The sequence below is a fragment of the Amblyomma maculatum genome, chromosome 8, assembly GCF_055883805.1.
Source record: "Amblyomma maculatum isolate TAMU_Amacu chromosome 8, ASM5588380v1, whole genome shotgun sequence".
In the NCBI taxonomy this organism is placed as follows: Eukaryota; Metazoa; Arthropoda; class Arachnida; order Ixodida; family Ixodidae; genus Amblyomma; species Amblyomma maculatum.
In genome coordinates, this window is record NC_139351.1 from 114,116,071 (window position 1) to 114,137,597 (window position 21,527).

Here is a 21,527-nt window from a genome sequence, read left to right on the forward strand (position 1 = left end):
GAAAGCATTTATATCTGACAACGAAAGTTTCACTGAAACAAAATAAATGATTCTGCCAACCCACGTAGCGGCATGCATGATGAATAATCTTAGGCAGCTTCAGCAGTAGTGAAGAAATATTTTCAAGTTACCTAGAAACCAAATAACTCTCTTACTTAATTTTATGATGTAAGGATCGACCCCACTACTCTGCGCGGATAAACAAACATTCGCCTGAATTCCGAGTGGAAATGATCGCAGTCGTTGCGCAACAATCCGCAGCATGGAACCCATTTCTGCACATTTCCATCAAATTATTTCTCCGTGTCATCACCACTGCCAAACTTGCCTTCTTTACTACGTTCAAGATCGCAGTTGAACGCCGCCTTTTTCACTGGCACCGTACGAAGTGATGCGCATCTCTCAGACACCGGACGGCTCCGCTCCTATCGCAGATAAATCTGCTTAACGAGATTCGGCGACCGTGTACATCTGATTGGTTTATGTGGCAAGTTCAGTTCTGTGAATATCAAGGATCAACAACGCTGGTCGGTGCCGACTGTCAAAGCAGGAGTTAAAACTCGCCAGGTTATGCTTCAACAGCTCGCTTACTTGTTTAATTCCTTTCTTGGGAAATGTGCCGGCTTAATATTTCAAATTCGACTTGAACAGTTTTAGATCGAAGGCTGCATCAAATAAATATATGCAACATTAAAGCGCAACTAAAATGCATATATGAAAGCATGACATAGCAACCGTTCAAGGCACGTTATTCCACATATAGTGTGTCACGCAGACGCTGCCGAGTGGTCGCGCCACGGTATGCCCTCGTTTCCAATATGTTGTCACGTACTCCTAGTGCTAATTAATAGTACTGATTACAAGGATAAGTAGTAGCATAAGTAGTGGTGCATTTGTTCTTTTCAGTGAAAGTACCTTTCGAAGTACTTTGCAGGTCTGTTTGATTGAGGTTGCGGCCTTATGAATGATACCAAAACCCTGCAGAACCTGCCGACTCGGCCATTTCGCATGATCCTGCGACGTCACACAGCCCACTGACCAATTGGTGCTCGGGCATGTCACCTAGGTTGCCAGAACACCTGCCACCTCAGCTATAAACTACCCTGGTTTGGCGATACGTGGACATGAAATGGTCAGGTAACCTGACCAAGCGCTGATCAGTAGAGAACGCCTGTGTCGTTGTATGACTTTTGCCGACCGGTCAGATTTTTGTGACAGACTCAGGACGTCACCGGGTGCGGGCCAACACTGTGTTTGCAAATAAATGGGACGCTCGCGACACCGCAGCAGCCTCGGGACAAAAAGGAGGCTTAGTGCCCATGGAATACAAAGAATATAAAGTTTTCAAAGCAGTTATCTCATTTGATAGGGCATCCATAATGTTGTTTTTCTGTACAGAGCAATCATTAACATCGTAGAAGAGACTGCAAAACAATGAAACGCCATTTAAAAGTAGCAAAGTTATTGAAACATCACGAAATTTATCTGCGAGCCGGCAGGGCGACCCATAGAAATACAATATTTTTCCCGTTTCGTAGAGCACCAACAGAGATGGCCGATCGTTAACCATTGGCGAGCACTTCGCGGAAGTGTGTGATAAAGTATGCTACGTCTTTCTGGAGGCAATCTATTTTTAAAACACAGCTAAGAATATGCGTGTAGAGCTAAACATACCGCCAACAGGCTCGCTATCCGCTGGGTGTTTATTCGAATAGCGAGAGCTTTTCGTGTAGCCTGATATGCTGTCACATGCACTTAATCTGCTTACTAGTACGAATCACTGAAGGTACGCAGCCTCGAGAATGACAAATTCAAAAAGCTCTTATCAAACGTCATGACAACGGAACGAAGTAAAACCACCCATTATAGCAGGCGCCTGTCCTGCGGGCGCTAAGCCTTCTGTCGCAAGTTTGGGCCAACGGGGCGCTAAACCCAACCTTGCGACAGCAGCGCCACCGCATCTTGCTTACGTCGCATATCGATGTTGGTCTATATACTCGAAAGGTGGACTCCAATAAAACTGTATTGAAGAGTATGTTCTGCTTATCAAGTATATACAATAAGCAGTGGTTTACGACATTGCGTTTGAATAAATCCGCTTTAAATGTAGCTTTAGTCGCATGCATGGATATGCATTTTCATGTCCAAATACTGGCCAACGGTGACAGCTAATATTTGTGTTATGTTTACACCGCTCGCTGTTAGGTTGTCTGTTGCCGTTGTTCTTGTTCTGCTCGTCGCAAATATTTTGAAAATATTTGAGTAACAATTTACCTGAAGACTCAGTAAGCATTTCACTGACTAATATGTATGAGAGAAAAGTCGTCACGGTTCTTACATTCGCCTTTCCATTAGTCGCTCATTTTCAGACAGACGAGAAAGCACCTACGCGTGCCCTGACTACTCAAGACTTCATTGCTTAGGAGAGAGATCTGCGAGAGTCGGCTTCAGATCTAATCAAATTTAGAAAAAAAAAATAACGTTTCCCGCTTCCACCTCCGCTTGCAGAAAAAAAGAAAGATGGTTTTCTATTAAGTGCAAAAGCGGCGCTACGAAATGCGCCGTGAGCGCTGCCTTCCGGAAGAACTAGAGAAAAAGGGGAAGTACTAGCAGTAAAAAAGTGAAAGAGGCATAGGAACTGCCGCTGCCCTTACCGTAGCTGACGGCTGGAAAGGCATGCCTGTTGAGGGCGAGGAGGTCGTAGAACACCCAGACAGCCCCGTCGTCGAGAACGTATATGTTGGACGTGCTCCTGAGCTTGCCGTTAACGTCGGGCGTCATGCCACCGCAGAGCCAGATCTGGTCATCGCAGACGGCGGCAGCCGCAAAGGCGCACGGGTACGGGAGGCTTGGCCCGGTACGACACCTTCATTTCACCACATGCGAAACGGTTATCGTGGAAAAGAATGAACGATGCGATGGGGACTTAGGCTTGAAGCGTTCCACGAGGCACTAATACGCAATGTGACCCAGATCACAGGAGACACAGAAACAGAGAGAGAGAGAGAGAGAGAGAGAGAGTGACCTTTACCAGAACATGGAATGTAATTCAAGTTTCCAAATTTCAATTTATTGAAGCCAGTGAGGCTATGAGAGACGCCGTAGTGTGCGGCTCTGTATTAGATTATAGACACTAAGGACCTATATGTTGACATCGTGGAGCCCAAAGGTGCCTTATGCGTTTTGTGTCCGTGGAAACTTGGCCGTAGCGGTGAGTTTGAAGCCAAGTGCTATGACTCAGTAGCCAAGCACGCTAACTACTGATTAAATCAAAGAGGTTTTCAGTTGCCAATAAGGAGGGAAATATTAGCTCGAATAAAGAAGAAAGTCCCGGACGATGAACGTGATTCACGGGGCACTTACACGAGAGTGTTACCTGCCAAATACCACCGCATGTTATGCAAAACCAAATATCCGATGGCCACTAACGAAAAAAAAGCGAATTTTTATGAAAGACAAGGGTGGCAGTAGGCGGCATAAAGATAAGTGAACGCCTGGAATTACTTAGTAGCGGTCGGGTAAATCGAAGAGATACGAGAGAGGCCTTTGCCCTGCAGTGGGTGTAGTCAATTCATTTTAGTTTACGGAGTTTAACGTCCCAAAGCGACTCAGGCTATGAGAGACGACATGGTTGAGGGCTCCGGAAATTTGAAACCACCTTGGGTTCTTTAACGTGTACTGACATCGAACGCCTTGCTTTTCACCTCCATCGAAAAGCGGCCACCGCGGGTCGAAATTCGCTCCCGCATTTTTCAGTATAGTAGTCCTGCGTCCTAACCGCTGCGACACAAAGGCTTTGCAGTTGAGTTTTCTGGTTTGATTTCAAGGTTGTGTTAGTGGAACCTCACGTCTGTCTGACCACAGCCGGGCATCTATTTGGGCAATCTACCTGCTGGTTTGATCACTTCATATAAGGCAGGTGGTGAGTCCTATGCCTTCTTGAGGGCCCCACCGGTACATTACCGACAGAGTAAAGGAGTGCGCGAATACTCTAAAAAACCAAAGAGGAATAAAATATATAAAGGTCTCAGATTACTCGATTCGTGAATCGAGTGCCTGCTATTTGATGACCGAATATTCGATATATTTTTCTATAGGATCGACGCAGGCAGACACTGGTGTAGTCAGGCTGAGGATGATGACCACGATGATTAACTAGTGCCTTGCCAAAAGCATTCTCTCGATTTATCGAGGTGGCAACACCTGCCAATGCCGTCAATTCCCCTGGACAATATTTGCCAACGTGGAACGTTGGCGAATACTACTACTAACGCTCTCTCTCTTAAACCCGGTCAGAGCATGTTGGTTATTTTCCAAGGTTTTCTAGGCTTCAAAAAGTGGACGCCGACAAACAATGTTTTTCGAGATGGGGTAATAATGTTCTCACGCTAAACGAGGGATCACCGAAGCAAAAATGGCATCACTAAAGCAAGAAGATAAAATAATGTAAAATTATGGGTACGCTTAAGTCATCCTGAGAGTGACATGCAATAGCAATACAAAAATGGTGCTGCTATATGTTTCTTGCATTGCAGTTAGATATGATCGGTGTGAATTCATATATTGTTTTTTTTTTCAGCTTTTGTAGAAGGTTGCGGATTCAACCTGCCGCCACCGCTCTCTGCCCCTGCAGACTTGATCATGTACCCTTGATTCCTGACGTCACACACCTCGGCCAGCAATGAGCGTTTAGCCATGTCACCGCCATCTGCCAGAGTGTCTGTTAACTAGGCTGCGAAACTTCCTGATTGGTCGACAGGTTGATGCTATCATGTTGTCGCGTGAGGTAAGGCCCTCTACGAGCAGTCAACGCTCAGCGATCAAATAATCTGAATTCGTGACTTGTTCGGTTAGAGCTAATTGATCCAGATGACGATGACTTTTATACCACGTGAGCTCTCGTCGGATCAGAAAAATTCGTGACATAGGCCAGCTTTTCCTGGGAATGTGGGCACTAATGATTTCCTATGAATAACTTTGAGCTCACGCTCAACAACTTCCTACAATGGAGCACAGCTTTGGGCGCTTTCAGAAATGACAATAGCCGTGGCCAGCGCCCGAGGACTTTCACCTGCGTAAGCCGGCGCGATTAATATTGGACAGGGCAAGTCTCACCCACAATGCGACCTAGAACTTTTGCTTTTCGTCCACATGAATGTGTGAAAATGCGCTTCAGAAAAGGAACGAAACGAAGACGTGTAATGGGGCGCATGATATATATTGAGGCTCATTGTTAAGGATTAATTCTTGCTAACCTGATGCTTTGTAAATCTGCAACGTACACTATGAGAGACGGCGTTCTGCGAGATCAGATTATTTCGCACGAAAAGCTGTGCTTTCGTATACATGGAAGTGTTGGCGCGTTACGCAATTCCAAATTGAAATATCGCAGACCACGGTGACATTTTACTTCAGAGAACTCCTCACATCAGCCGAACGCCATAAAACTAAAAACAAAGCGGGCTACGGGCGTGTGCACAGTAGCAGCATAGCACAAAGCAAGTTAGTACTGCACAGCGTAGTTTGCGCCATGAGAGGTAGTTTAGTGTGGCACATTTTGGTACACTGTTGTGCAGTGCAACTCCGTGCCGTGCCTGAGGCTTGGCAAATGTCAAAAATTGTAGCCGCCTGTCATATCTAGTTTAGCACGCCACTCAAACATAATTTTTTGTTAGATAAGCTTGCGCAAAATAAAGTTGCATGAAACTCTCCTGCAGAAGAATTGCTGAACTCGGCATTCAAAAATGCGGGTTCATAAATAGCATCGCTCGGTAGCGTAAGAGATGGCATTGCAGGATATCTCATTACACAGTAAAATGTAATCACAGTCGGGCCGCAGATGACAGTGCAGGCCACTGTGCTTTGCTAATGTTTTCCTTCAATCTCTACTCGGTACCCGAAAAACGGCTTTGATATGATTGGTTTAAAAATATGAAACCTTTATTCAAGATATAGCCAACATAAGTGTCAGTTAATTTGTGCTAAAATCTGAGGAAGCGTTTTAACAATTCAAAGATCTGCAGCTGAAATCAAAACAAGAATAAAAAGCAACACACGGGGCCTAACTCGATCTCCGAAAAAGAATACGTATAATGTCAACGTTGTTTTCAAATAGTTATTACGCCTTATGTTCTACAGCCCTTTGAATGTCGCACAGAGGCTGCGAATTCCATGCAACGTTCGCTGTACTTAAAATATTTCGCACCATGTTCATACCTGAACTGTTAAGCAGCGTGTACTGTAGCTTGGCTCACCTGGTCCTTGTTTACAAATCAAACAACGCGAAATTCGCGTAACAACTCAAAGTTCGCTAGTTGCAGTGTTACAAGATAGAACATTGTGCTTTTTTTAAAGAACTCAAACACTGTCATTTAGGCCTTTAACATGTTGCGCACAATCCCCAAGCAGCTTTTATGTCTTAGTAATTGGTTTGGTATATTTGCTATGATAAAAACGCTGTTCCAGATAGCAATGTTTGATTTATATTCATTTCTGCGCATTTGTTAGCGGTGCTCGCAAGTCAGCATCCAGCAAAGAATGCCATCATAGTGAGCACTCAATCTTTTTGTGAATACGCCAGATGCAAGCGACAACTAGAGGTAACGTGCGTAAAGTGACCCAGCTGAGAGTTGCACCAGCAGAGATTATGCCTTCGTTCGGAGTCTGCGCAGTGCGGCTTCTAAATATCACTACTGGATATTCAGTCATGCGACACTACATTTTGGTAAAAGGCACAACCAAGCAACGCGGGCAAAACACTTGGCCGCCTCTGCGCACCTCGTAGCTGCCGCAGTCACTAAAACCATGATGCGAAATGTCACGTACATAAAGGCCAGCCTTAAGTCTCGCACGGAGACAAAATATAACTGGCGATTAATCTGAAACTCACTTTGTCGAATCATGGCACAAAGCTTTAGCTTGGTGAACCTAAACGGCTCTTTCGCCCTACGTGAAATGGCACTTTGACCTGTCTAAAATGCACTCGGTAATATTAAGCTCACCTTGCGGAATGGGTGTCTATGACAAACACGTCGTCCAATGTGCGCTCCCTGGGATTCTGCGTCGACGAATCGTTTTTGTCGAGTCCGACGCCCCCGAGAACCCATATGCGGCCGTGGTAGGCCACGACTGCGGCTCCCATCAACGACAACGGCATGTTTAGAAGCACAGACCAAGAATCAAGCATCGGACTGTATACAGCCACCGTATCCAAATATCTGAAAAAGAAAGCAAAAAACCATTCTCCCGTTAAAAGGGCAGCGTTGCGTCACGCGAGCGTTCTACTCAAACACGTCACACGGAAGAAACTTCGCCAACGTAGATTTTCTTAAGTAATAGTTGCTCTGAGAACAACTTTCTACGCTATACAACGCGTAAAAAATCATGCATCACAACAGTGCTACTGAAAGCCTACAATTTACAATAGGACAAACGAGTATGAAAACGAGTGTGCAAATATGCCTGTAAAGGGTGCTCCGTTGCAGGACTACAATGCATGTGGCGGAACAAGCTTATTGAGCACATATCAAGAATGTTTTGGCACATTGAGCTGGAGACGGCGAGTACTGCCTCTGTATCAATAAGGAACAAAATTAAGAAAACCTGAGACCCAAGGTAGAATGAGGGGATAAGATAATTAGACAGTATGGACGAGAAACAAACAAGGGCTGAGCGGGAGCCTCAGTTCGCAAGCCAAGCCAACGTTGGGGCAAGGAAACTTGTCTTCGTCTGGGTGCATAAGCAATATGGCGCACAAGAAAGTTTAAATGTGTTTGTTTTGTGAGTCTTTATGGGAGAACTGACGAGGTCAAGAAATAACACAGTTCTATCCTGTTATTCCACAAAACTCGAGATATAATGTTACGCCTCTCCAAAGGTCTTGACTCGTCCCTAGTATAAAGATGTGAAAGCTATGTTTTATGCCACGACCTCCACCATATTTGCACATTCCACACCTTGTATGAACCCACGGGAATACTAAATGACAAGTCCCCAAACGGTGCTAGATTAATCACCCTTTTTGCCTTACAGTCACAGCTGTGTACACAATTTTTCTATATTATTGTTTTTGGCCTGTGTGCTTCTCCTTCCGTCGTTTTGATGATTCGTTCTAGGTATTTTTGCATACTCAGAACGCTGTGGATTCCTCGTCAGTACTTCATCTACTGGCTGTAGGCTGCTTCCACCGAAAAAATACCAGCAAATCTGAACCGCACCTTCCGTTCTGATCTCTGCCCCCGATCACGTAAAGTCGATCGCCCAGCACTGTGGCGCCATGGAAAGCTCGTGCTTCTAACATCTTGGCCCTCTCGGTCCAGGATCGCTGGCTGGTCGAGAAGCAGAAGACCGAATCCGAGGCCACCATCTCGTCGCAACGTGTCCTTCCCGGATCGCAGCCTCCTTAGAGAATGTACACAAACTAGTGAGCAGAAATGTGCGTTTTAAAGGATGCAGAGCTCTAAAAAACCAAGGGTCAACGGACGACTACGGTTGCACCAATCATGTTTCTTTTTTGTTTGTTTTAAGAAACTGCTCGTTGACTCTACAATAATTTTAATAGAGCCCCTTAGCGACACTATTGGCGCGCGGATATAATAAATACTGGTCCACTGACTAAAATGTAAGTATGCATTATTTAGGTACACCCGGTCAATTCTTCGACAGTACCGCACGATCATCAAGTGCCAGACGCTGCTGCGCCAGAACACGTAGTCGATGACAAGGCAAGCGGTGGCAAGGGCATGCCCCAATTCCTTCTGTTACTGTGAGCCTCGTCTGCTAGACTCTTCTCATTAGTGCGAAGCTACCCCTGCCGGTAATCGCCTGGTTATCATTGGTGCCTAGAGAAGCTGCCACCAATTTTTATCCGCGGCGAGTAGTGCGGATATCTGTAACGAAGAACACATATTTGCAGTAAATAACTTAACATGCACAATAACTAGTTGCATTCGCTGCTTTCTGAACAAATAATTGCCAGATTGATTAATTCCAAAAGGAACGTACTCGAGACAGTACCCTCAAATAGAACAGGGAAACAAATTTAGTACATCGAAGTCAGCATTAATTAAAGCCACGAGAATACAGAAGATAGAACAAGCGCTATCAGAACTCGGACATGAAACTTGATTCGAGGGGTTGCTCCAGACAGAGCACAACAGCGAGGCAGATAACACATCGCTCGAGCAGATTTATTCCGCAACCATGTTCAATCCCTCGCCCTATTACAGCTTTTGTTCGATTCGGCGCTGCTCCACCGGTCAGTGGATGGTCGCGCCGTACTGTTAAAGAATTTGCCGGATGTGCGACATGAAACACTGTATAACGGATAAGCTTATATAGAGAACACGTCATAATAACAAAATGCGGAAAAGCATTAAAATAAGCACCAAGATGACACATAGAACAGTAGACGAAAGGGTTGAATATTATTCGGGTATGTATTTAACCCATGCATTCATTACCCCTGATCGTGGCCATTTGATGTTGTGGCTCCAAAAAGCGCTAATAAATATGAAAACGATGTGTTTACACGAAGCAAACTGAGTGTGTATGCTTCAAATACCTAATTGCCACTTATTTGGCATTATGTTCCTGTAAAAGCTTAAGTCATGGTCCTTGATAACTGGCCACTGCGAGAAAAATGAGCCTCGTCTGACTAGAGCTACCACTATAGGCACAAGGCCAGTGTGAAAACAGAGATATCGGAAGGTCTCGTATTCAGATTTCTTCTCATATGCAAGTTGGGGGCATTCCTTCATAAAACGCTCCTTAGAGTGCAAGTCGCAAGCTAGCATCAGACTTTTAAAAGGCGAATATTGAATACATTCAATAAGCTCTTAAAACTTCTTCGCTCGACAAAAATTGGCCCATTTTCGAATGATTGTTTCATTTCCACATTTTGTTTAACATTTAAGGGCCCGTAAGTATGAAATAAGGTGGAGAAAGTAAAAATAGTATACGATTTCAACTACAAAAAAGAACGAAATTACACACTCACCATCACCATCATCAGCCTGACTATGCCCTCTGCAGGGCGAAGGCCTCTCCCATATTTCTCCAATTAACCCGGTTCTGTGCTAGCTGCATCCACTTGACCCCTGCGAACTTCTTAACCTCATCCGCCCACATAACTTTCTGCCGCCCCCTGCTACGCTTTCCTACCCTTGGAATACAGTTTGTTACCCTAAGTAACCATCGGTTATCCTCTCTTCGCACTACATGTCCTGCCCCTGTCCATTTCTTCTTCTTAATGTCCGCTAGAATGTCAGTAACTTGAGTTATTTCTCTGACCCACTCTGCATCTCAATGTTACCCCTACCATTTTTCGTTCCATAGCCCTCTGGGTTGTCCTCAACTCAAAATGAACCCTCTTGGTTAGCCTACACGTTTCAGCACCATAGGTGAGTACAGGTAAAATGCAACTGTTGTATACTTTCCTCTTGAGCGATACCGGTAAGCTGCTAGTCATAATCTGCGAGTGCTTGCCAAATGCGCTCCATCCCAATCTTATTTTTCTTGTTATTTACTTTTCATGGTCCGGATCTGCAGTTACTACTTGTCCTAAGTAGACATATTCGCCTACTACTTGAACTTCCAGTACTTCGCTACCTAATGTAAACTGCTGTTCCTTCCCGAGGCTGTTGAACATTACCTTAGTCTTCTGCATATTGATTTTCAAGCCTACCTTTCTACTTTCTAATTACACCCTAACCTAACTAAAAGTTAATTATCAAATCATAGTAAAAGTCAGTTATTAAAGACCACTCCCTAGCCCGCAAATATATCAAGTTTTAAAAGAAGAAGGTGTGAAACACGGACGCTCACTTGTTAGTTTATCGTATCTTTATCGTAGGCAGAATAACTCGGGCAGTAGTTGTTTTTTTTTTCTGAATTCATATGATCATATGCAGCACAGCAAAGAAGATCGCAATATTCATTACCCTTACGCGAGATATTCCCATTCACTGCTGGAAGAGCACGAGATAACTTAAACGACGTCCTTACAATAGTAGTTTTGATATCGCAAATAAACCGTGACACGCAAATTTCTTCAAGATAAGAATTGACCTAATTTCGAATCTTATAACCTTAGGGTAAATTTCATAATTATATTCAACAAAATGAGACGAGACAGCCTGTTACTGCTTTGCTCTCGGTAAAGAATTTCACGTAATTTTTTTTCTCCTTTACTTAGGAGCTAATGAACTGTTCTTTTGGCTAGCAATGTCTTCCATCACAAGGTAGCCGTCGCCGTTTTCATAAAGCTCACACACAACGCTGCTCCTTTTCAAAAAGACGAGAAAAAAAATGCAGTAGATGAGAACAAAACGCAGTAGCTGCGAATAAGCAGCAACAAACATTTCGCGTTTCATGTAGACACTTCTAATTGCTCGCCTGCTCGCTTCAAGTCCTCTTCTGGCTCTTCCCAAAGACAGAAGACTACACATACCTAACAAGCAGAAGAACACTGAAGTGAAAACGTGGTCGTGCAAAGCATGCATAAGAAAAAGCGAACGAAACAAAGGTAAGACCAAAAGCGTATTTGAGTTTCCCACCTTGAGTTTGCTTCAATTAGCGACTTTCCTGATTGGATTTGCCAACGGAGATTCGTCTTCGGTTATACTTATTGAGCCGGGCCGATGTGCCTTTGTGGAGGCAGGTGTGATTTTGCTTTCCAGCCTTACTCTCATATATACGCCGGCACAAAGTGCCCGCTCTGTTATTTTGAGTACTGGGGCCAATTTTGTTTCATTTTGTTTTAACTTCTGGTCAGCGCTCGCTGATGCAAGGCGGCTTTTGCGTATGACCTGGCTCATGGAAACCTGGTCACGCTCAAACACACTTTAGTCCATATCAGTTAAGTAATGGAAATATTGCTTTCAATACCGGGTTGGCGCCTTAAATAATCAACCGTGGTTTTTTTCTACTCTCTACGCAAAAATAACAGGCACGTACAAAAACAAATGTAAATAGATGAGATTTTATTGACAAGGAAAAGTGCCTCAACTGCTTCAGCTGCTGTAGTTCCTAAGCGATGGATTTCTAGATAATAAAGTTATGACAACCCTGCTACAGGAGCTGCAAATAGTAGCAAAACTTCCCATATATCCTCCAATACTAGCTTTCCATAAGACTATGAAGACTGCTGGCTAAAGCAATGGTAGTTGCATCAGCTTCTGAATTTACGATAGCCTGTGTGAAAAATAGAGGCACGCGGGTTATGGCCCGCGGTGTCTGAAATATAAGATGTCCTTCGGACTGCTTCTTTAATGAGCATTGGCAATTTGATGTTTTCGGAATTTATTCGCTAAGCTAAAGGTCACTCAAATTTAGACTGATTTGTTTCTCAACCCACTGAACGCCATGAACCTGAAGCAGGTATGCAAAAATAGAAATAAACCTGCACTCTTCTTCCGAATTATTCCTTGTTAACTTTGTGCGCTGCCCAACACAACTGTGGCCTGCTCGTTATAAAAACTTTAAACTAGAAAAGAGGCAAGCACATTTCCGAACTGTAAAGTGCACAATGCACCAACGTCCCGGGTCGTCTGAAAGCGTCCTAAAGGATGTTTGACAAAGCACCTCTTACTCCTTCCTAAAACGTAAACAACGGCTCGACGAACATTATAAATACTTTCTAGGCGTATTTTGAATTTTGGTGCTGTTGGAGACTCTTGAGAGTTCGTTGGACGGCCAGGAGATCAAATCAGTCGATATTGTCGACCATAAACCCTGACTGCTCATTGGAGGGTCAAATTCTAAAGTTAAAGCTCAGCTACTTTGGTCATCTGATGAGAAGAGAGGAGTCGCTGGAGAAAGATTTGTTGTTGGGAAAGGTTGAGGGTCACCGGAGAAGGGGTAGGCAGCGAACGCGATGGTTAGATGGCATCCTCGAGGCGCTGCAGATGAAGTTATGTGATGTTAGGAAGATAGTGAGAGACCGGAAAGCGTGGCGTGATATGGTCTATAGGGTCACGAAGAGTTGGACATGACTGAACGACTGAACTGAACTGAGGCGTATTTTTGAAACGTGAACCCTACACTGCACCAACTTTTCAGGCCATCTTAAAGAATTTAACGGAAATTTTGATTGTAAACCATTTCTGAATGCTACCTAACAGGTAAAAAAAGGATCTTAGGTGAGGAGGACTGTAAACCATTTGCAGGGCTGCAATTGTTGTTTGAAAGGAAGAAAAATATGTAAAGATGTATTGCTGGGCTTAAAGAGCTAGTTTCGTTCATAAGTATCTGAAAATGCAACAACACGCTCTCTTGTACAAACCACCGCTCACTTGCGCTAGGTAAATAACAAGAGAGCGAGCGAGTAAGAAAACACACGCGAGCTGCGATTGTAGGATTGGAACCGCTGTGATACGCATCATAACCACAGCGCTAGCCGATTGATGCACAGAATAAAGCAAGGGTGGTCGGGCCCCATATGTCCTCAGCAGATATTCTGTTTTCCGCTTGGTGGCACAGTCGACCTGTAACCTACAAACAAGGCCAGTGTTCTCACTCATCTGATCGCACTTATTTTTTCCTCCTTCCTTCTTCTCTCCCTCTCTCCCTATCTTTTTTCTTCTTCCTCGCTGTATAGACCGTTTTCGCGGTGAGGAGGAAAATAGCCTCGAACCGGAACGCGCTGCGCGGCTCCTCCTGTCTGGTATGTGGGGACGCGGGGATAGCAGCGGGGGCGCAGGACATTCTACAGAGAAAGGGCACACGTTGCAGTCCTTTGCACACAGAGTGTCTTGAATAGCCGCAAAGTATCTAAGCCGATTAGCTGATGTGCGCGATGTGCTTTCTTTCCATGTTCTTTCTTCTTTCGCCCCTTTATCAGACTTTCCCTCTGTTTTGTTTTGTCCGATAAACTCTATGGCACAGCATGCAGAGCGCAGCCGTACCTGCTTAAGTGAAAGAAGAGATGCCCTCTTCGCCAAAACAGATGTTTTTTTTTTTTTCTTTGTGCTATCCTCCATGTTTTGTTTAATGCAGTTGCGTGTATTTGTCCCACGTAATACATTTACATCTGCTGCTTGACACTCACCAACAACGAATACTTCGTCGCCTATGAGAGATGCCGTGTGGTAATTCCTGGGCGCGGGCATGGCGTCCAGCAGTTCCCAGCCATTCTTGAGCGGTCGGAAGCAGAGGGCTAAGCGACCTGGTTCAAGCCGGAAAAAGAGGAATACGCCAGGCGTTTTCAGAACGTTTTAAGCAGCCGCAGTACATTTCTTCGAGTTGAGTGACCTGCAACATAACATCTACTCTGCGCACCAATACAAATTGGCTATTTCGTTATTATTAGTAAATCGAAATGATTGATAAAAACAACTGCGGAAAACTGCCGAATCGCAAAGTGCATAGTCGTTTTCAAGCGTTTTTGATGGCAACCCATAAAATGTTCGAAGCATCCGTAGCTCGACGAAGACGAGAACGCTTGCTGCTTTCGTCACCGGTCGACGTGCTTGATTATTTGCGGGCGCAAGCTAGTCTCTTCGTTTGTTGTTTACGGCACTGTCACCACCACGTGACCATATTCTCTCAAAGAGCAAGTGCTGCTATCATCACAAAGGCACGCATCACATGCAATCAAAATAATAATAAAAGGCTAGATCAGTCAATACAGGGCAATTAAAGTACTGGTTGCTTTTTTATTGTAACAAAGGTTAGCTAGCGTCGGATCGCGAAACGTTAGCTAGCCGGTTCACGATTCCCCTAAACGTTCGTGCATTTTGCTTACTGCCGTCAATGTCTGTTTAGACGCATTATTTCTATTTTTCTACAAACCCGAATCATTAAGAATGTGTTTGGCACTACAAGCTCGAGTGTATGACATCTGACTCGGCATTTGATGCTCCAAAATTTACTTATTAATATTTGGTAATGTTAGTTAACTGTATGAGCGGCTCCATTCTCCAAGATACCTCGGCCAGACGGCCGGGCCTTATGTGATTTGTCAGCACATAAAACGATTAATTGCTCTGCAATTTATAAGCGATAAAAAACAAACGGAAACATTAAACATGAACGTTCTTGATGCATTTACAGAATACATATAGAGCATATACCAATGCAATAATTTCATTTTAGTGCATATTTTGTGTAAGACGATATTTCAATGTTCTTTCAAATTCCCAGAAGTTTTTATAAACTGCCAGAAGCATGCACCTAAATTCAAGTATAACTGAATGAAAATCACATAGAGGCTACAAATACTTCATCGAAGTGGTTTTTGCTGTCTTCGCATCAAAACAATCCACCTTACGCAAAACATTTTATCACTGAACTAGACTAACTTACATGTGAAATGCGCGCAGACACAGTGAGAGTTAACGTCCATTTTACCTACTTCCTCAAAACTAAATAACCCATGAAAAACAGGTTTTATAGTATTTTAAAACGAACACATTTCCTTCAAGGCTACTTACTATTCAGAGGAAATGTTACGTGTATAAGTGTATGATATTCTTGGAATCCTAAAAAAAGGGAACATTTAAGACAACCTAACTTTCAACGCTTTGAGTTAGTTTTTGTAATAAATAGGTTCTTTTAACCACCTATTAGGCGCTACACATATTACACATATGTGTAGCGCCTTTTTTTTTTTACACATATTTTTAATAGCTTTTACACATATTAAGCTGCTTATGTGCCAAACACATCAGAATGCAATAAATATTTCCTACTTCCAGAAAATTCGCGGTTCATTAATAACCAGATTAAGCTTTATCTCCACAACCTAACTACAAAGCTGAAAGAAGGAGAACTCAGATACAGGGACAGTTTCCAAAATTTATTCCCAAAACTTAGCTTTTAAAAACGACCAGCAGATTGAGCTTGATGACTTTCAAATAGCGTTCAAGCAAAATGCGCAATAATGAGCAGAATACAGTCCATCGGCCCGCATAAACATCGGTGCATTTCGCTAATTGCCGAAGGATGAAAAATAGACAGCGCTTCCCGCGAGTTTTCTTTTTAAACCATTTAGGCTCCGAAATCCGCTCGATGCGCAAACAAAATGCAAAAGAAAAAATCAACAGGTAATGAAAACTTAATGCGCCAAACGCACTGTTCAATACAGTCACGCAGTGTTAACGACATTCCGATAAGCTTAACGGCACTCGCGAGGATCAGCGTTCTTTCCGGGTGATAGCCGGCTTTCGCACCGATGTTTAGAGGTCCGGGCCGGCATCCAAGCACCATTCATCACTTTCCGCCCTCGAAGCTGGGCCGGTGGCGGCGCCCTTTCAACTCCGGCAAGCTTTCGAGAGCATCCAGCATCTCTAGCTGATCTTTTCTTTTTGTTATCCGGCTTTTTACACGCTTTATACAGACACATCATTGTGGTCGTTGCTTGTAACCTATCATAGCGTAGCGTACTTCGTTTGTTGAAGGTGCTCCTTTATCGGCACAGACACCGGTAAACAAGCGATCGCTGGGAGTCCGCGCCGGTCGGGCAGGCGTTAATTATTCAAAAGCTCCGGGATCGAAACTTTTGTTGCCCTGGCGAACAAAAGCTGACAGCAAAAACAGCGACAGCTTATTGGATGCGGCGAGTCAGGCCGCGTGATTCCCACGGGTCTTGGCGGCGACTATAGCAACTATTGCGCAATGCGCAATCTGCCTCCTCTCTTTTTCTGGCTTCTCCCTCGGTCCCTTGCGCGTCGAGTTTGCCTTTGTATGCAATTCTAATTGCATTTGACGGCGCCAGTACTCATCAAACGCTTCTTGCGCAAGATCTGTTTCCATCACAAAGCGAGCTGTAATCTACCGCTTCGCTACAAGCGAAGGCGCCGAACTCTTATTCGTAGTTGCTCGTTTATACTGGACTCTTTTACACTGGATTAAAGGTAGCTAATATTAAAGTTGAAGGTGAAGCTTAAAGTTTATTTTTGCATCATATTATCACACGAATGGCAATTGAATTGCGGTCACTGCAGGAGGACTTTTATTTCTACCCTTATGATGAAATGTGTGGAAATCCAATGTGAAAACTTGTCATCAAACGCTAAAACAATGTCATGAAACGCAGTAGCAAGGTAACTCTCTAGAAACCTGCGCATAAGAGGTAATTAAATACTCGCATTTTGCCCACAGTGATGCATTTCCTGCTAACTTCTTTTATTTACTAAGCAGACAAAGGTTTAGAAATTAGAAGCTTGACACGACGCACATATGGAGGGAATCAACAATCATAGAACCAAAGAAAGCATAGGGGAATTTAACTTCCTTTATTTACGGCATTCGTTTGATCAACTGTTTCGCTGATGCACTCATTTCATTACTCAGTCTCAACCTCGATTCGCGAACACTCATTCGCCAGCTATTTGTTATTCACGTTTTCCGCACATTTGCGGCGGTAACTTATTTCATGCTAATGAACTAGCATGACGCCCTGGGCTATCCTTCATCCAAATTAGACTTATACTCGGAGCAATGTTGGCGCTGCTAACGCGTTTTCTTCGTCTGTGTCTCGTGCAGCTCTCGTCGCGTGTACCTATCTCGTGGCAGGCTGGTCGATGGAGATCGATGCCACCGAAGGACAGCACGGCCCACGTGCTCACCGATGAGATGTTCCTGCACGGCCTGATGGACTGGATCGCCATCGCCGTGTCCGAACATCTGGTGCTGTTTGCCGAGAATAGCGAAGAAAATCACTTGGCGCAGCTCGTACACATATGTGGTTGAAGACGTCGCTTTACTGTGCCTTAACGTTAAGCTTCTTTACTTGTTCATTACCGGGGCGGGTGTTTACGTCTTCATTAGAGAGACGCTTACGGCATGTGTCTTAATTTAGTGGTTGATAAAAACTGTTTTCTCCTGTAGTCATTGGCGTACTCAACACGCATCATCAGCCGTGCATGAGATCGAAACCCGAACCTCCCGTACTTCAAGTGCCACTTCGCACAGCAAGTCCTACATACAAATGGGTAACTTAGATGTCTACTCGATGTTGCAGGTGATGATAACTACGTTCTTTTGTTTTGCCACAGCAAGTTTCTCGGTGTCGCACTATATTTTATTTAAAAACCACAATCATGGATATGTTGGCCAAGGGGTCATTGCCATTAAAGCTGCTCATAAGTCTTATTTCAGATGTACCTTTACCAACTGAGCTAGAAATTTACCAGGTTCGCGGTCATAAGCAGTACTTTACGCGATCCTAGGTAAACAAACTGGTTGCTGCCTAGTAGCCGCTAGAGCTGCTGCTTGGCTGCTACCAAGGTGGCAAAGAAATGCCCCCCGCATAACTAGCATTCTAAAACCTCTACACATACTCGCCCACCTGTATGCTTCCTTCTCTCCTTCGATGTGCAGCGCTAACCCGCAGTTCGGGTCGATGGCAGGCGCGAGTATTTGGTAGGAACTCCTTCGACCCGCCGCATCAGAACACTTGGCCTCCTACGAGGGAAACGAAGCAAACCCCCCAACAAAAACGCACACCAATATACTGCACTTGCAGTGTTTCATACCCACATGTTTGGTGAGATGTGCACGCTGTTTCACTTCACCAAATTCAAAATCGTTCACCGCATGATAAATGGTCGATGTGAAAGGATTAAGGGATGCTGACGGACGGGTAAACGGCGGACGGGACGGGACGGGTCGGCGGACGGGTAAAGCTAGTCAGTAATAACCATGAGACATTCAGGGGACACATGTACGCTTCATCGGGTGCGACACGACAAATAAAATATGATTGGAGAGCAAAGAAACGCAGGAATTATTTCTTTTACGAGTCAGCGTCCCGAAACCTATTGTACGTGAATCTACAACAGCAAGACGCACGAGAAACCCGAAGCACTAAGCCGATTCAAAAGCCCTATCTCCACGTCATATAAAAAGGTACGACAAAGCAAGAATATTACGAGATCTACCAACTGTTTCCGCATATATTTCACCTTTAGTTTTCCTAACTTAAAGCATGAATGCCTCAAGTTGGCCTAAATAGGATTGAGCCAGCTTTTTCGAAAGCACTATTTCGTACCAAGCTAGAATGTTATTCACTAATTAGAAAGGCCAGAATTTCCTAACTTCTTTAATTGTAATTATTGCATATATGTAAAACCCAAGTAAATTGCACGATAGAATGACCACAGACACGATCTCTGCCAGAATATCTCCGCCAGGATGGATTGGTGACCTTGAATGTGCCAAGAAACGCAACCATATAAGCAACCAATCGAATTACATGCATCCCCTAGGCAGCCCATAGAAAGATACGCAGATACGCATAGAACTATACGCGGACTAGCGGGTTAATAATTACCCTTTTCTTCTCCAGCTCCTTCCTCCGCTCTCTAGCACTGTTCCTGAGTTCCAGTTCGAGGCGTTCTTCCTTCGTGCCGTGATCCGGTGACTAAAAGGAGGCAACCGTGAATAGATATGTAAGCCCAATTTCAAGAATATTTTTATATGACCTCCATCCCCCTCGCTTTTCACAAAGTGGTTGAAACATACAATTCTACTTTATTTACACTTTGTTGATCTATTTACGGGGGCAATTGCAAATACTTGTTAGCCCCCTACGTATGGATGGGTGAAAGAAAAAGATATTGCAGGGACGCTTAAGATACCTTAAGACTGGAATGCGAGACCATTAGGCGCAACAATGCTTTTCCTCGTTTCTGTCATTGCAGCCCGAAGCACTCAATAAGTTTCTTAATCTTTATTTTTAATTAATACTTAACGTAGGTTCCGGACACAGTTAAGCAAATTCGCATATTTTACCACTACGGTATACACGGGCAGTGCTGACTCTGGCTCAATACCAACCATAACACGTCGAGCTGCCTAGTCACATCTGCACACAACCAAGCGCAACCGCCAACTGCACCCGCCCTCAGTCTTGACCATATCACGTCCCCAAAGCAACTGCCAACTGCTACCTTCCATGCACTTGCTTACTCGGCCATGTCGCGTGGTCCTATCATGCGGCAACCCTATCACAACGGTAACCTATCACAACGACAACCAGTGAGCACTCGCCAGTGTCATCTTCTCATTGAGTACTCATTTCACGAGGTCACGTGACATCAGACTCCCAGCCGACCAATCAGCGATCGGTCGTGTGGCCTGGCTTTGTGACGCCCACAATCGACCGGCCAATCAGCGAATCTCTTAGCACTCCCGGTTTTTCTGCTGACGTGGGCTTTAGTGCTATCGCATCAAAGCATAGTGTAGGCGAAGGTCTAAGTGTCAGATGTAATGTGATTTCGAATAATTTTTCACACACATGTTCTTTGCTGTTGTTGTTTTGTTTTTGTTTTTCTCGCAAATTCAGACAGCTGGGAGCGAATCCGGATTTTCTCAGGTCAGCAGTGACACTCAGCGGTGTACTTTTTTCCAAAGATCGCTTGCAGCAGTGAAAATTAAACTGAACGTCTGTCTAGAGATGATAGTTAGAAAGTAAAATTAGCACTTTAACGTCCGTGAAAACGCGGTGACGCCAGCTACCTTTACAGGACGAGGGGGGTGTTCGAAACAAGGGTTTGCCCCCGAATGGGCGCAGAGGAGTTTGCGGAGTTTCCTCCAAGTGCATAACTCCAACCGGAAAACCAGACGCTGTAGAGATTTCTCTCCCTCCAGTTCGCCACATGCTACGTGAGGCAGGTAGGAGGTGGAAGGAGGCAGCTAGGTGGGGGTGCGATCGCGTACAACTGCAGCGCAACATATCGGAACAAAACAGTAGGAGCTAATTATCTAAAAGGTAAAGGCTGTCAGCAGCAAAGGAACAAGGAAAACCAAGAAAACGTTTTATTGACAAAATTGAAACGTTCTTTAAGAAAGTAGAGAAAATGAAAGTAAAAACTGCTAATCAAACAGGCATGAATGATGATAGCGAGAACAAAAACTGACAATTATTACGCATGTAAGCAAAAAACGCAGAGAGTAGCAAGTTGATAAAATCGCATCTTGTGAAAAGTTGAACTTTCACATAATTCCAGTGTTCCGCTCTTAAAGCACACAGCACGGTATGCAGAATAATACGTTTGGCTGCAATAATAAAACGCAGACTGTGTCCTACCCATCCTTAATTTCGAATATAGGGCATAAGACAGATGTACGGTCTTCATCAAAAGTTTAACTTGGGTGTTTCCTTCCCAGCCATCTAGTCCGGCTGCTGCAGTATTCGTAGATGCCCCCCCAACTGGAGGGGGCGGGATCACGAAGAACCTTGAGATTTGTAACACCGGGAATTCATTATAAACCGAACGATGTTGTTCAGAAGCAAACCACTTGGGCTCTAAACTTTTGACACAAACTGTAATTGGTGAGGCATGCGGCGGATTTCGTATCAGATTTGCGTTTAAGTGCGAAGGTAACCTTAAACATAAGTAAATGCGTGGTCATGGCTCAGTACTGGCGAATACATTAGTGAATTTTCGGAGAGCGATAAGTCACCATACATAATGCTGCATAAACAAACAGTTAGTAAGCTTGGTAATAGCTCTACTGCCACAATTACGACAACTTGAGTGCACGACCCCGTTCCCACCACAAGGGCAAGGCATGAACTTTTT

General features: G+C 44.2%; 1 protein-coding gene across 2 annotated transcripts in view; it reads right to left on the bottom strand.

Moving 5' to 3' along the window:
• Window positions 1-7,048: 7,048 nt before the first annotated feature.
• Window positions 7,049-21,527, bottom strand: part of LOC146182234 (alpha-scruin-like) — a 138,851-nt gene continuing 124,372 nt past the window's right edge. For both annotated transcript variants that reach the window (XM_084575983.1, XM_084575982.1), the window contains 5 exons: window positions 19,274-19,363; window positions 18,290-18,405; window positions 14,048-14,164; window positions 8,217-8,400; window positions 7,049-7,217 (listed from right to left, as the gene is read on the bottom strand). In XM_084575983.1, the coding sequence (XP_084432109.1) occupies window positions 7,179-7,217; window positions 8,217-8,400; window positions 14,048-14,164; window positions 18,290-18,405; window positions 19,274-19,363 (546 nt within the window). In that variant the 3' untranslated portion in view covers window positions 7,049-7,178. The remainder of the gene's footprint in view (window positions 7,218-8,216; window positions 8,401-14,047; window positions 14,165-18,289; window positions 18,406-19,273; window positions 19,364-21,527) is intronic.